At 38.3% G+C, this 16302-nt stretch overlaps 2 protein-coding genes across 5 annotated transcripts; both read right to left on the reverse strand.

Moving 5' to 3' along the window:
• Positions 1 to 1488: 1488 nt before the first annotated feature.
• On the reverse strand, positions 1489 to 3902 carry LOC103947143 (ethylene-responsive transcription factor ERF118). 4 transcript variants are annotated; one of them, XR_007253647.1, is made up of 5 exons: positions 3745 to 3902; positions 3531 to 3596; positions 3161 to 3407; positions 1824 to 3037; positions 1489 to 1780 (listed from the first exon to the last, which is right to left on the reverse strand). XR_007253647.1 is itself a non-coding variant. In XM_048571915.1 (3 exons), exon 3 carries the CDS (start codon positions 2848 to 2850, stop codon positions 1885 to 1887), a length of 966 nt encoding a protein of 321 aa, XP_048427872.1. In that variant the 5' UTR covers positions 2851 to 3037; positions 3161 to 3596; positions 3745 to 3902; the 3' UTR covers positions 1489 to 1884. The 4 variants fall into 4 exon arrangements, 1 of the variants encoding a protein (XP_048427872.1); XR_007253648.1 differs by lacking the exon at positions 3531 to 3596 and having other exon boundaries at positions 3745 to 3897; XR_007253646.1 differs by lacking the exon at positions 3745 to 3902 and having other exon boundaries at positions 3161 to 3718.
• A 4857-nt stretch (positions 3903 to 8759) lies between these two features.
• LOC103947147 (alpha-xylosidase 1) lies at positions 8760 to 13778 on the reverse strand. The gene is made up of 3 exons (XM_009358002.3): positions 13507 to 13778; positions 12512 to 13200; positions 8760 to 10901 (listed from the first exon to the last, which is right to left on the reverse strand). The coding sequence occupies exons 1-3, from the start codon at positions 13740 to 13742 to the stop codon at positions 9028 to 9030; spliced, it is 2799 nt and encodes a 932-aa protein (XP_009356277.1). The 5' UTR covers positions 13743 to 13778; the 3' UTR covers positions 8760 to 9027.
• Positions 13779 to 16302: the final 2524 nt, after the last annotated feature.

Here is a 16302-nt window from a genome sequence, read left to right on the forward strand (position 1 = left end):
ATGTTTCTGTGATTCTTTCTGACCTTTAAAAGTAAGAACTATCATAACAAATACGTTAATTGATTCTTTTTAAAATATATATATATGTAATGAGATATATTTACTTGCCTAAAACAAGTCTTTAGTAAAAAAATCATCTCTTGACAAATATGTTTTTATGAGTCTTTTTTACCTCTAAAAATATAAATTGTCGAACAAATCCACTAATTGATTATTTCAAAAATATATATAAAGTTTTGACATATTTACTTACAAGTAACAGTAAAATATCATTCCTCTAATTGAAATAAGAGAGTTTTAACAAAAAGTCCGTAATACTGTTCACTTTAAAAGAAAAATCATATTTTTACACTAAAAAGTCAAACATGGTATTATTCATTTTATTATTTGTTTTGTCTTTATCGTTAAAACTTAAAATTTTCAAATTCTTTTCTTTAATTTTTCTTTAAATAATCAGTAGAAAAAGCAGTGGCACGTGATGTTAATGGATCTTCATTAGGACACGTGCTAAGTAAGCAGACGCATTGAAGCTGTGTCAGCAAACACCCATTGGTTTGGTAAATGAGGACCGAATGTGGCTGGGGAGAGCAATTGGAGTACAGCTAGCTCAAAGGGACCTGCAAGGATAGCCTGATCTTTTTACTGCCTCTGGTTCAAGATATGCTTTGTTTGGCAAAAGAAATCCAACCCAGGCCCACCACTTCTGCTACAACCTTCAGTACGTTTTTCACCCAGGATTATCTCCGGATTCTCACATAGGATCAATAGGATCCTCAAATCATGTATGTTCATTAGATATTATGCAGACAGTTTTCATCAAATATTATTTATATATAATTTAAAATAAAATAATTTTTAATTACACGATATACGATAAACGGATATAATTTGAATATCTCTAAAATCCGCACAAATAGAATCCTCATTCCGTTTTCACCACAACGAAGAAAAGAGACTCTCGTACCGCAGCCGTGACGTTTCGTTCCAATATATTACAGCTAATAATTGCCGAGAAAAATTGACATTGTAAAATTGTATCACTGATCCAAAACATAATGGTAACATTCCTTGATATGAAACGTTCCGATCAATTATCCCACTCAATGCTAACATTTCAAGATGGTGAAAACCAATCATCCAATGCCATTCCATTCGAAAAATTAAAACGCACATTGATAATGCGTGTTAGATTTGGAACACCGTCACCTTGGTCTGCATTAAAGGGAGGTAAAGTAGTACCTACGTAAAATAAGGGTCACCACCTACCTTGATATCAAATAACTTGTCATAACTACTGAAAAGACCTGAGAATAAAGAGAGGCACGGGCTTTGTGCTCCTTTAAAGTATTGCAATCCACTCATAAAGCTCCATGAACAACTCCAAGCAGAAACCATAAATGAGAATACAAATGAAACTTCACAAATCCACTAAGCATTTTAAATTCTTCGCGGAAATTAGGTAAAGTAATTAGACTAAATAAGGAGAGATTCGGTAAAGTAAAATTCATTGCAGAAACTTCATAGTAGATCACTACATCACGGAGATGACAGAGAGATGATAACGTTAAACCCTTCTGCGACAACAAATCAGATCGAGCGAACCCTTTGGACGGCTCTGATAGCACAAGAAAACCCAAGGACTCACACTTAACACTACAGCGCTTATGCCGCTAATCACCGTCTTAATCTCTCTTTAAACAAAGAAAGTAATTGAACTCACATAATTACCACTCTCACTCGAGAACTCCTATGTGTTACTTGAGAGTTCATGATATTACGCCTAATTGCTGCAAAACCATAAACAGAGATTTATGATATTACGCCTAATTGCTGCAAAACCATAAACAGAGATTTAACTTAAGATAACTTTCCTAGCTGCAAAATTTATTGGCATACTATGTTGAGGGGTTCATCCAACCAGTAAGCAATGTCATCCTTGCCAAGATCCTCAAAGTCACAGTCGGGTAGACTGCTCGGCTCATCGCTTTCGAACCCGGGAATCTGTATATCCTCAATGCTGCTGTAATTGTCGAAGAACTGCCCAAAATCCTCCAGGCAAAGCGAATCGAGCTCCGGTCCCAAGTTTAGCTCTTGATCAAAATGAAGAGGGTCCAATGTCTCATCAAGAAAACCCAAATCGGGTATTTGCAGCTCTTCAAGATTTGTCGACTCATCGGCAGTCTCCTTCTCCAAATCAGCACCATTCTGAATGTTATTGGAAGCAGATGTCTCCAAATCAAGCACACAAGAAGGAGACCTCTGAGAAACGACAGAGTCGGAATCCTCAGATGAAACAGGTTCGACGTTGTTGTAGGAATTCTTGTTGGAAACGACAGCTGAAGCTGAGGTAGCTGCTGCCAACATTTCTTCAAATTCGAGCCGCTTGGCCTCATAGGCCTTTGAGGCGTCCTCCGCGGTATTGAAAGTACCAAGCCAGAGACGAACCCCTTTGAAAGGATCACGAATCTCAGCAGCCCATTTCCCCCATTTGCGCTGCCTCACGCCTCTGTAAGGAGAAGAGGACTGCCGATGGGACTTGGCGAAAAGCGCCTTCTTGCTGGGTTTTGGGGTTCTGACTCCATTGCTGTCTTGACTCGAGCTCTCTGGCTCGGCGGTGCCTGGCTTCGGGTGCGCGGATGGGCAGAAAGTAACTTCACGAACGAAGCGTTTTGGGTTTTTGGCAAATCTTCTCTCTCTTCCTCCTTCGTCCTCGCTTGAAGATGAGTCATCAGTGGCGTCGGGATCGTAACAGATAATGCGAACTTTCCTCATAATCTTGGACTGGTGAGCAGGATTGGACTTTTTCATTCTGTCTCGCTGATTCAGCGACTGTTTCCGAGGCACAGCCATTTTCAAAAATTAGTTTCAGAAAATGGCTAAAATCTTCTAAACCCCTCAAAAATACCCAAAAAAAAAAAATTGAGATTTGATTTTGAGATGTGAGTGGTATCAAGTTAGATCCCCTCTCAGGAATAAGAAGAGGGAAGAAAATCGTTTTATATGAAAAGCCCCAAAATATTGCGATCCAGAACAAGTCCTGCAAATTACGAAACAAGAACTAGTAAGATTTTGAAAAATACAAAATAAAAAATCAACCCAGAAACGAAAAACCCACAAGGGTTTAACAAAGATTTAGAGAGATTATCCAAAACCCACATACCTTTTTGGTCTCAAACTCATCGAAACGGGTCGAATCACCGGGTTGAATCTCTGCCGGAAAAAGCAGAGAAGCATAAAGCAGACGGCAGGGCAAGCAGCAGTTAGAATCCAGAGCTTCGACGGAGCCCCAATCACCACCAAATCAAAGCTAGCCGACATAAAAACTCTCCACACAGCCTCCTTCACTCTCCTCCGTTCCTCAGAGAAAACCCGTATCCAAAACCCTCTGTAAAAATCTCTGTGAAATGCTGGAGAGAGAGCAAACGCAGAAAAGGCAGACTATAAGGAATAGAGTGATAGCAAGATATAGTCGCTGCAAAACCCCAAAAGCTTCAGACGCTTTGGTGGTCAAAAAAGTTAGAGAGGATTACGAATCTATGGCCACGATTTAACGAGACAGGGATCAGAGAGTGTGGTCAAATTGTTTTCATCGATTTCTACAGAAACATAAAAAATAAAATTAAAATTAAAACAAAAAAAATGACCTTCAATTAAAGATTTGACAACCCAAATCTCTATAAAATTAAATTATCGAAAAATCCCAGAAACAAAAATTAAATTAAATATTCAACAATTTGAAGATACCCTTGTGTTGCTTTCTCGCTCCTCAATATTCTATTCCTCCTCACGTCTCTCTGCCTGCCTTTCAGATTCAGTGTTGGCTTTTTCTCTATGCTTCTCTCTCACACTCTCGCCATGCTGCTTTTTCTCTCTGCGGTTAAAAAATTCATTTAAAAACAGAGATGGCGAGCGTGGGAAAATAAATTTATAATATGTCAAAGAAAAAAAAAACCAATTTTGGAAATTAATAAAGGACATGTATCCTCTCCAGACCCAGTGATCATAATCCACTAAATCACATCATTCGGATTATTAAAATTTAATTCAACGATTAAAATTGTTATAATTTTTAAAATGAATTACTATTTATAATCGTTAGATTAAATTTCAATAATCCGGATGATGTGATTTGATGAATTATGACCGATCCATATCCATTAATAAATACCATTTAATTAAAAAATGTTGTGGTTGAGGACCCATCACCATACATGATGCATGACCCTCCCATCCCAGGTTCATGCATATCACCCCCGAGTCCTCCGTCATACTCCCGCTCGCCAGCTGTGTTCCACACTGTACAATCGTACGGCTCTGGATGGCCTATCTGAGCGGGGTTAGGTGGGAGAGCCAGTCCACGCAGTGAATTGGCTCGGTTCTTGAGAGAATTTCCAGGCACGCGCTTCGCACGGAGCGTGGTGGACTGTGTGGGTTTATTTTAGGGGCAAACGCAGCGCCGCGAGTCGGCAAAAGCGTATTTCTTGTGTTGTAGAGCGGTTATTTAGGTAAGTTAGCCGTTTGGTATTTAGGTGCCAAAATAGGAATTAATATTTGTCATATGAAAAATATAAGGAACTATTTTAATGTTATAATCTTTATGAACTCTCTAATTTAAGGTATTAGTATGGAAATTATGTCAAATATAAGATGTCAGATAGTACACAAAAAGTTTGGATTCGATTGGAAGAAAATCTAGACCATGATAATTCTGAATTCACAAAAAAAGATTTGTTTGGACCCTTCCCTTGTGAATCAATATTCATATAGTAAGTTCTACAAATCCTTTTTATTAATTTTGGAGGCCAAATTTTTTTTATGAGTGAATCGATTTGACAAAAAATAAAAACAGGGTGCAGAGTACTTAATTAGAATTTTCGAGGTCAAATTTTAAGCTTATTTTTATCTTTCACACACTCTTGTTATTTTTTCATCCTCGATTTTTTTAAGTTCATCCGATCTCATTGTGGAAAATTAAGTTACCATGTAAGAAATAAAACTGGGTGCAGAGTACTTAGTTAGAATTTTAAAGGGTTTTAATGATTAATAAGGAAACTAACCTGTTATTAATTTGAAGTTAATTAGTTAACATATTTTCTTGGTCAAATAATTATCGGTCAACTAAGTTGTGATGACGGAGAAACTTATGCCCCAAGGAACACGCCAATTTAAACGTCCCATCCGTAAAAACTTAAAGCACAAATACTACCCCTCGTTTCTACAATCCATGGGTCCCAGCGAAGAGCGCACACACAGCACGTGACAATTTGGACGTCCATTTTCTGGAGGAGCAAAAGTTGATCCGACGGTCCGTAGCATGTCTGCTCAAGAAAAAAATGGCGCATGTACTATTTATGTCCCACTCTCCAAGCAACCATGGACTTTTGGCACTGGTAGGTGACAGTCTATTACACTAAACGCTCTATGACCAATACTCCACTTAAGCCTAGTTAACATACATGATTACGACTAATTTGATGTCTGATTAGCTCAAATAATTCACTTCCTCTATCACATTTAGCCAGATGCTTGGGTTTTAGTTATTTGTTTCATTTAAACAAAATTATGTGTGGTTAATAGGAAATAAATACGTTAATTAATATTTAAATAATACCTCAATTATCAACAATTATGTCATTTGTTATGAAAATGGTATAAAATTTAAGTAATGCTACATAAACTAAATTTGTTAACTAAATTACGTGTCAAGAAATAAGCATGTTAACTAACACTTCAGTAATAATCCAATCATTAACTTTCATGTTATTTAGTTTACAAAATTTAATCTTTTTAGCATTACTCTTAAAAATTTGATATCTCTAACAGTGCTCTGGTGAAAAAGAAAAAAAAACACAATGACATGTGAATAATGTGAGTACGTCTCATATCAAAACAATAACAAAACTTATTACACTAAATGTGATAAGATGTATAAATCATATAACGCTACTTTGTTTTAAATGCCATATCTTTCTGTAACTCCAAATATTTTATATCATTTCATAAAATATGTTTTCAAATCTTCTTAAATTTTCCTCTACCTGGCCTTTCTACCTCCTTGTCGCAATTTCTATGTCTCACATCAAAAAGTCTAAAATTTTGCGTGTCTTTAATAAATTTGAGTTAGTCTTCCGACTTAATGGAAGTCTCCCTAATTCTAAGTAATATTCACTGATTTAGATCTCATCCAGATCCAAATTATAAGAATTTTAAGTATTCTCACATCGTAATCATTTATCGTATATTATGTTATCAAAAATTATTTTAAATTTTATCATTCAAAATTAAATATAAATAATATCTAATAAAATTAACTGTACGATGCATAAAGAACACGATACAATGATTCCTGGAATTCCCAAAACCGAAAATGATCCTCATCCAATATTCACTATCAAAGGGGAAGTATCACGTAACGTGTATAAAGTGCAATGCATGGACATGATGGCATGGCATGTATGGTGATGTTCATCATGATGTAAATATCCATGGAAATGACTCATGCAAGTTGACCAAAAGTAGATGTCGGAGATGGCCAAGTGGGCTACGCAACTAGCAATGAGTGGACCGAAGTCCGGTTCGCCTCCATTTCCCGCCAAAGGTGCCCACAATGCCTCTTTTTCCCGCCAGAACACCCATTTTGCAGGTCTGCCCCGAACCAGATGCTGCCACGTGTACTGCGCGGAAACAAGTGTCTTCGCGCGCTTGGGTCGTCCCGCAACTTCCAGGAAAGCCCGCGCGTCGCCCACCTTTTCGTGTAGGTCCCTATTTGCAATATTTTGTTTTTGGCCTGAAATTTGGATAATTTGGTATGTTTCTTAAATAGACGTAAATACTTGTGCTATATATGTAAAATTATTTATTTCTAGGTTGCTGGTCACTATCTGGGGCTTTGGTTATTTGGGATTGAAAAGTACGCTCCACTCAGCTACTCTCCTGATAAGACAAATTAGAAATTGATACGTACCAGTAATGCTATTAACCAACTCATTTTTATTTTTAACACAAATTTTTAATTTTTTGGTAGTTAAATCGAATAAATTGAAAAAAATTAATAAGGATATGTGAATAGCATTATGCTATGTTTTTCTTTTTGTTTCTAGATAAGTGCATTGTTACAGCAACATCATTGCGCAACGTAACTAATTCACATGTTAACCTGCACGATAAATAAGGTTTTAAAAGTTGTTAGACGCTAGTTGAGCGGTGGATTGAGGCCTAGACGGAGCAGGCAGATTTAAATAAATTTATTATATATCGTATAAATAAGTGCCTATTTATACTTTCAAACAGACAAATTGTATTGGGATATATAAATTACAAAATAAAATGACATATAAATTAAAGTATCATAACATATTGAAAATATGGGAACAAGCATGTAATGAATGTTTATACAAATATTCAACAAGTCTATTTCAATTAATTGAACAAAAATAAAATTCAAAATCAAAGTTATCGATTTCTATCTAAATGAGACTTGCCACACAAATAGGTGTCTAGATAGACTAAACAGGTGTTTAGGCCGGCTAAACAGATGCTAGGCAGAAATTTTTAAAATTATGACGACAAACCTATCATATGAAAGTCTATATGTCTATCTTGTGTTTTAATTTTTTTTATTAGGTCAAGCGTCTTCAGCTCGGCTCGATGTACGTGTCGAACAATATTTTTTCATAAGTCATGGGCTTAAAATATATGCACATGCTATAAAGTAAGTAAATTTAACATTAAATTACACAACAAAAAACGCACATTTAAACGCGAATACGAATTTAGTACGAGGGGACAAGTTTAAATTTTGATGGGATGGAGACTTTGGAGTCGTTCGGAAGTAGATAAACTCTTAATAATTGCAACAGTGGACTTCGACTTGACTATCAATTTTTATTTTTATTTTTACTATTATATTAATAAATTAAAAGAAAATGATTTATACCAAACTTGACTTAGCAACCAAAATTAATGCCTACTCAAGTCTTCAAAATCTGTGGTGACATTTGATACTTGTTGGACGAACATCTTGATAAAATACTGGTAAGGTTGCAAAATCTAATTACTTTTAACTTTTTTTTTAAACTGATATCTTCTTTCGAAGAAGATAAGTTTTGCAGATATTAGCATAATCATGTTGCATAGAATTTTTTTACCATATTCTCCTTTGTGCACGTGATTTTAACACCTAACTTCTTTACCCGCAATTTAAATTAGTATAACACCATTGCTTGTGTAAGGAAAAGAAATGCACCTGAAAATTTTGGTTACAAGAAGCATATGCCATATGACGTCCCTGACTTTAGGCAGCAGGGTCTCTTTTTTTGGGGTGAATGGGCAGCAGGGTCTTTGATTCAGAGATTAAAGATAACTGATCATTTTGAATTGAATAGCAGACTAATTACCGCATATATGCCGACCTTCCATGGTTCAGATCTTTGAGAGAAACATGGTTGTTCAAGCCGTGACAATTTTTCGACATAACACGTAACATTTGGCGGAGTTTGCATGAATATAAAACTTGATGTGCGTAATTAAACACGATTAACACTCAACTGAGATTATAATGATCAATATACAAACCATTTTCATTTTTCAGACGAATAGTCCGTCAATGAACTCGTGAATTGGGATGAATGTGATACGGATGTATATAAATAAACCAGAACTCGACTCATTGCCACCCGATGCGAACATAACCAGAGCTTGGGATGGTAACCGGTCCAAAATCCCATGAAAGGATTGATGCAGTAAGGCAGCAACACAGATAAGAGAACAAGACTTAAAATTTTGCTTTATTTCGTACAAGCTTAAGCAACAATGGAAGAGCCTCTAAGCAAACAATAAACCTCACCATTTTTTGCTTTGTTTACGTGGAGAAGGATGAGGATATCCTTAACTCCTCTCCCCGCCATCAACAACCGTGATAATAACTCTAAAGACATCAACTATTTCCGCCCGAATGGCTGCAGAACAAGTAAATTAGAGGACCGAAACTAGCTAGCTCAAAATAAAGGGCACATATCGTCTAGCACGTCAAGCCTTGATCCCCATTTTCCAGGACATGGCAAAGTTCTTGCCAACAGGAAGGGACAGACCGTTAACCTCCACCATTACGCTCTTGGTCTGCTCTCCGTCTTCTATCTCATTGAGATATGCCTGTTCTGAAGCAATCAACTCTACGTTTGAAACGCTTGTCGCTTGCTTTCCATCAACCTCCAGAGAAGATGTTGCTCCGCTTCCATCCAGTCCTAACACACTCACCTTCCCAACAATCCAGCCTTTACTTAAAGCAAACTTACCCTCCTGAACTTCTGACCACACTTTCACATTTCCTTCGCTTACAGTTGCATAGAAATCAACATATGTGGAGTAACCGTTTCCAAGATTCATCTCGGGAAGCTCATCGTTGTCAAGGAACAGGTTCCCCTTGGCTGTTGCATTGCTTGCCCCAGCTGGGAACGCGACAACAAGGCTAAAAGGGGTTGTTCTTGCTGCTTTAGAGATCAGTCCACCCTGCTGCATTGGTAGAATGGTATTCTGATACAGATGCACATTAACAACATGCAAAGGCGCATCAAGTGTAACATACTTCCCCTTCGTTGAGCTAATGGCCTGCGTCATATCAAATAAACTGTACCAGGTTCCTGGGGGAAATAATGCTTTAACGTTTGATTTTCCCTGTTCAAGCACTGGTGAAATCATAACGCTGCTCCCCAACAAGAATTGAGTACTCAATCCATACGTTTCAGTGTATGTTGGGAATGAGAAGAAAAGTGGCCTGGCAATTGGGGCTCCGCTGATGTGTGCTTCGTAGCTTAATGTGTACAGATAAGGGAGGAGTTTATACCTCATACCTAGTGCATTTCGAGCAGACTCAGCTACAGACTCCCATTGATAAAGCTCTTGTCTCGGGGAATAGAAGTTCGCATGATCCCTTGAAAAGGGATAGAAAGCGCCTACTTCAATCCAACGGTTGCAAAGCTCTTCAGTAGGTGCTGGATAGAACCCGCATATGTCTGCACCAACCATCGGCACTCCAAATATTCCAAAATTGAGCACAGTAGTGATTGATATCTTCAAATCCTCCCAAGTCCCCTTGTTATCACCTGTCCAATGTGCAGCATACCTGCCTGAACCAACATATGTGGATCGGGTTAATATAAACGGTCTCTTGCCCTCAAGCCCTTGAAGAGCTTTGTGAGTTGCAATGGACTGGGAAAAGCCATAGAGACTGTGAGCATCGTACTCCAAAACACCATTGTAATGAGATGCACTAGTGGCTATGGTTTTGTATCCAATGGGGACCTGCAACCCTGAAGCGTTGATCTTGTAAGGTGGATCATCCCATCTCGTCTTTGTAATGTTTTTGCAATCCAAGCAACATACCCAGCCAGGTCCCGTACCCGTCGGACACTGCTTGTTTGGAATTTTGCACTTCCCAGAACAGAAATTTGAAGCTTCGTTCATGTCAATCCATAAGCCATCAACAGGGACAAGTTCATGAAAGCGGCGGATCTCATCACCCCACCATGAAACAGTTTTGGGGTTGAGGAAGTCGGGAAAGTTTACAGCCCCTGGCCAAACTTGGGCCAAGTAGGGTTCACCCTCATATTTAATGAAAACATCATTCGCTAAACCTCTTTGGTACACACCGTAACTGGTATTAACACCAATTCCAGGATCGATAATGACAATGTACTTCATGCCTATCTTATGTATTTTGTCTAGGAATGCCAAGAGCTTTGGACGAGGGTAGTTTTTGGGGTTGAGGGTGAAGTCTTTGTGTCCGTCCATGTGATCATCGTCATTCCAAATGACATCTAGCGGGATTTCAGCCTTTTTGTAGTTCGCAACAACGTCTTCAACTACTGATAAGTTGTGGTAGCCCCATCTGCATTGGTGGAATCCTGTAAAAGCATGATGACATACCGTTAGGAAAAATATTTCATCTGCTTTGGTGGAGTCCTAAATTAGAAACTTAATGAACACAACGTTGATATAAACCTTATAACGAGACATTAGCAACGTCTAGTGGATCAAGTTCCATTCACTTTAAAATTCTCTCGCTTACTTAAGTTGCACTTTTTTTTTTTGGTTCTATTTGTCATATTCAATCGATAACCGTTGATTTAGCTGCAGCACCCCAAATGCATCAATGCCAACTTACCATCACTCAATAAACATTTTTCCTTAAAACCGTAGAACTACATGAACGCCCAAAACAGTACCACATAGAAACAAGCATCCAACTCACAAGTGAGATCTGAGGCAAAGAAAGCATTACAAAAGGCACTGCTGCAATAGTATCAGTAACAATTGTTCTCCCACCAACCAGACAACAGCTAATGTACTAGTATCAGTAACTCAATAGTACAGTATCTCTTAAAACTTCAAATCGACCACAAGTAATGGTCCCCGAACGGAGGAACGATCCAAAAACTTCTAGAGTCTAAACCACACGTTAGGTCTGAGGCAATGTCAGGGAATGGCTTGTGAGCTAAAACAGGTAAAAGGCACCACAATTACAAACTCGCATTCCCCACGAAACGACAATAGCTATAATGTAAGACGGGAAACATTAACACGAGGCAGAATGCCTTACAACTAAACATGGTCTCACTCTCCTAAGACATGGCAGTGAGATATGCAGAAATACATCACAGATTGCAATATAGTTTGGAAACGGGAATTCAAACTCCACCTCACACAGAGGAGATAATATTTGTAAGGACACGACATTTTTCCAGGATTAAGCAACGATATCGCAATCTGTGATGTGGAAAAGTGCAAAGGCTTGGAAAAAATGGCAGAAAAAGCAGAAATCTTTGACTGGTTTAGTGAGATGAATCTTAGAGCCTCCAACTTTATGTAAAGATCATATCTTTAACGTGGAAAAATTGTTTCCGCGGCGAGAGTTGTGTAAGGAAAGAAATGCACAAAAAGATGAAAACAAAAGAGGGACCCGACCAACCCACCAACCAGCAATTTTCCCACATACTATAATAATGCTCAACTAGTCATAGTTTAGTTCCTTAAAAATCTAACTCATTCCTAATTGTTATATTGTTTACATTAGTATATTGGTCTCCCACAAGACACAACAAAGTTTGTGGAACAAACAACATCCACATTCCTTTTTCTTGGTTGAACTAACCAAACCATATTATATACTAAAACGACAATAAAAATCATTCACAAAATCAAAACAAAATAGAACAAAAACATTCACAAAAGATTTGGGATTTGGGACGCTAACAAAAACCTTTCTTTTCTAAACAAATACAGATCCGCTAATCTGGGTTGGGTAAGTTAGCTAAAGCGTCGTGCTATTAATATAGGATATCGCCAACTTCTTCGCGAAGATAATATCGTTCGATAAAAAGTAAAAATAAATGTAAATCGCTTATATAAAAACTAAAAAATATACACATCCAAAACTTTTAATCTAAAGCCAGAAGTAAGAATAACTGAGTACGTTGATGAGAAAGCAAAGCAGAGGGTAGAAAGTAGAACATACCAAGAGACCAGTAGGGCATCGGGGCAGGTCTGCCGATGAACGCCGTGTACTGGTCGACAACGCCCAACGGCGTCGGCCCGGCAAAGAAATAAAAGTCGAAAACACCCCCAATGACCTTGTAGGTAAGAGAAGTCCCTCTGTAAAACACATCCATGCCATTGCTGTTGAGCAGCAGAACAGAGTGTGCGTAAGCCTCGCTGCCCACATTCCGGAGATCCATGTAAACCGGGTGGGACCCGTACAAATCAGTGTTGAGATTGATCGCCGAAACGTCGGTGGTGAAGAGGGTGTATGGATCGTTCGGGTAGAGCTTGATCCCGTGCGGCTGAGAGTTCTCTCCGAGGCCGTACAGGGAGGCGTCCTTCGGCAGTCGGGTGGATATCTCCAGGTACTGGTCCTTAAACACCAGTTCGCCATATGGGTCTTTGGATTCGGAGCTTGAATTGAAGAGGACCTGCCCGTCGGACTTCCTCTTGACGGCGAACCCAAATGGGTCGGAGATGTAGCTGAGAATGAGCTCAGAGCCGGAGTACTCTGAGACTTCGATGGGGTTCTTCGTCTTCCCTGACGGCGTAATGGTTTGTTTCAGAGATGGCGGCTGCTCCCTGGGGAGGAGGTTGTAGGGAACCTCCCACCTCTGCTTCTGAGCGTCTGTTATGTGGACTCTCAACCGGTCCTGCGTCTCGTGCCTGTAAAAATCACAAATTTAATCAAATAGGTAAAGTAGGTGAGCTGCATTTAGGCCTCTGATTGAGACTGAAAGAAGCACTTTTTTTAAAAGCGCTTTTAACAAAATTGCTTCTTTTAGAAAGATTCAAGTTCTTTCTGGAACTGCAGTTAGAAAGTTCTTCTTCCTGCTCGGGAAAATGCTTCTTCAGATACTATAACAAACGTAGTAAAAATTATTTTTAATCGTCAGCAAGTGCTTTTAGTATTTACAGAAGCAATTTCAAGCATGACTTTAGAGTGTAATGTGTGTGATAGGGAACACGTACTTGACATAGAGCTGCAGGAGGGGGATATCAGGGCCGTAGGTTATAGACTTCTGTTTGAGCTGGAGGAGACCCAGAAGGCCGCCGTCAGGGGTTTCTTCGATGGAGATGAGACGGTAGCCTTTGCCCTTGATGGTGGGGTTAACGGTGTCAGCTGAGCTCACACCAGAGAAACAGAGGATTAACAGCACTAGAAGAAGAGAAGAGAGACATTGGGAGGAGGAGGAGGAGGAGGACATAGCTTCTTAATTACTCTCCTGCCACTGAAGGAGGAGTGAGAGAGTACCGAGTGACGAGTGAGAAACTGTTGGGACTCGTCGCGGTCTAATATAGAAAGGGGATGAAGACTCAACACTCGAGAGAAACAGAGCGAGAGAGAGAGAGTGATTGGATACAGGTAAGGTGGATGAAGATGAGACCATCTTCACCATGTGATTGATCATGGTGTGTGGTCCCTACTTCCTTGACCACCTTCAATCGTGCCGTTCGACTACTTCACTTGTTGTGGACCTGCATGAATCCTCCTATTATACGTCAATTAACAGTAGATGTTACGTTATTTTAAGTGACTTAAGTCCGTTCGTTAAGGTCTTTACAGATTCTTTTCGGATCTAAAAAAAAAAAAAAAAAAAAAAGGAAGTCCAAAGATCAAATGAGATGTACTGAGCAAAGAGACTTATTAGCGGTAGCAGCGGGCAGAACTCATCAGAATGTTATAACAAAAACAGGGCAATCATAATCGTTGGTGATGAAACAGGGTAGGGGAAGAGAGATGAGTATCTTAAAAGGGGTGCGGCGAAACTTAGGGGAAGCAAGTGACGGAGTCGAAACCGTGATTCGCGCTGTTTCCTTCAAGATCTTTTCTCCCACGTGTCCATCTGTGAACTTGTTCGTCCTCAGTCTCCTGATTAAGGGCTGGTTTGGTATTGCTGTGCTTTGAAAAAAAGCTGCTTCTGCTGTGCTGTGAGAAAAAGCAGCTGTGAAATAAAGCAGCAGAGTGTTTGGTAAACTTTTTTGTAAAAGTGCTTTTGAAAAAAAAAAAGCAGTATTAGAGTGTTTGGTAAACTTTTATGTAAAACAGATGTGAAAAAAAGCTGGTTTTTCAAAGCTAGGTTTTGCAGCTTCTTGTTTTTGGCTTTTTTTCATCCAAAACTGTGAAAAAAAGCTGAAGCTGAGTGTTTACCAAACACAAAAACAGCTCCCAGCTTTTTTTGATAGCAGCTTTTTTCAGAATCACCTCAGTACCAAACCAGGTCTAAATCCGTGGCTGGTAACTTATAAGTAGGGTTATCAAAATCTCGGCAATAATGCGTTTTATTTGTTCCAGGTAAACAATTTTAAAGAATTTATTAGTGGACTTTTACAGTAAATAGCAAAGTAAGAGGCAATAAAATTTGAGTTTCATGAAGTTAAAAGTGAAACTCGAGTTGAGCTCTCACAATGGGATTTTTTTTTTTTTTTTTTTTGGTATAACTAAGCTTTTAAGTCAACAAATTGTGGCTTGGTAGATAAATATGTTGTAGAATAATATAATAAAAAATAAAGTACAATTTCGTATAAACTCTCATTTATGTCATTATCTACCACATGGATTCAATAAAGATTTCCTTCTAATGGTGTTCTTGCAAGAAACCCCACGGACGGAAAAGTAAAACCAACCGATCATGTATAGCAATATTTGCTGTTCTTATGGAGTGTAGTAGTAATTATTGCCTCGAATATCTCGATTCGTAAATAGTGACTGCAATCTGCAAAATGATTTAATCGAAACAAGCAAATGTCCTTAAATATACGCTTACAAGTAAAAAAAATCCAGCTCCTTACTGCTTGCTTAAGAATTACATACCAGTAATACAAGTCGTGAGATTCAGAAAAAAAATATATATCTATAAATTAAGCAGAGAAACGTGACGGTGGTCCCTTGTGTAGAAATTGATTCATATATTTTCACACACACACACACACACATATGAATATGTACGTGCTGCGGATGCAGATGATCATGCGAAAACATGTAAGATTTTGTCTGATTTCATAAGAAAGCCCCGTGACAGTGTCACTGAAAAATAGAAATCTGGACGTGTTTCCGATTTCTCTCCCTCCACGAATATGCGCCACATAAAATGTTATCTTACTGACAAAACCAATTAATATTTTAATTATGTATGTATTTTGTTTTTTGACAGTATGCCTTTAAAGTGTGAGCCAAACTTACCAAAAGAAAACGAAAGGAAGCAGGTTTGAAACTTTGGATCACTTGCTGCAGGCTGCAGTTACTTGGAATCTTGCTTATGGGTACCACAGACATTGTTTCTACAGATCGAATAATGCCATGAGTTTAATTTGGTTTTATTATCGAATTAAGTCCTGTTTTGGAATGGAAAAACCCTAACAAGCTAGGGTTTTTGAAATGTTGAATGTTAGTTTGGCCGATATTCAAATTTCATAAGATCCCCAATGGCAGTAAACACTGACAACTGGGTTCGGGTGTCAAAAATGTAGTGTTGATAAATAAAATTAAAATTAAAATATATACTGGGATTAATTTTTATTTTGTAAGAAGAGAAGGATTTGATATGTGCAGATGCATGGTTAATTTGGTTATCTCAGTTAATCTCAGTATGCGAGCCAACTGCAAAGCACAAGGACAATTTGTCTAAACACTTTCCTTGGATGCTAAATCGTCTTATTAGAAATCAAGTAATAGTCAAAGTTATCCGGTAAACAAAACGATGAGAGAGAATTAAGAATATTTGGCAGCACGAATCAAGCTTAAAATTCAACAATTATTACTTATAA

This window comes from the organism of the source record quoted next, unplaced genomic scaffold, assembly GCF_019419815.1.
Source record: "Pyrus x bretschneideri cultivar Hongxiangsu unplaced genomic scaffold, Pyrus_bretschneideri_v1 Contig6, whole genome shotgun sequence".
In the NCBI taxonomy this organism is placed as follows: Eukaryota; Viridiplantae; Streptophyta; class Magnoliopsida; order Rosales; family Rosaceae; genus Pyrus; species Pyrus x bretschneideri.

Coding starts and splice junctions, on each gene's coding strand:
- LOC103947143 (XM_048571915.1), bottom strand. CDS start 2,850: ATGGCTGTGCCTCGGAAACAGTCGCTGAATCAGCGAGACAGAATGAAA.
- LOC103947147 (XM_009358002.3), bottom strand. CDS start 13,742: ATGTCCTCCTCCTCCTCCTCCTCCCAATGTCTCTCTTCTCTTCTTCTA. Junction 13,201..13,506: donor CTCCTGCAGCTCTATGTCAA/GTACGTGTTCCC, acceptor TGATTTTTACAG/GCACGAGACGCAGGACCGGT. Junction 10,902..12,511: donor GATGCCCTACTGGTCTCTTG/GTATGTTCTACT, acceptor ATGCTTTTACAG/GATTCCACCAATGCAGATGG.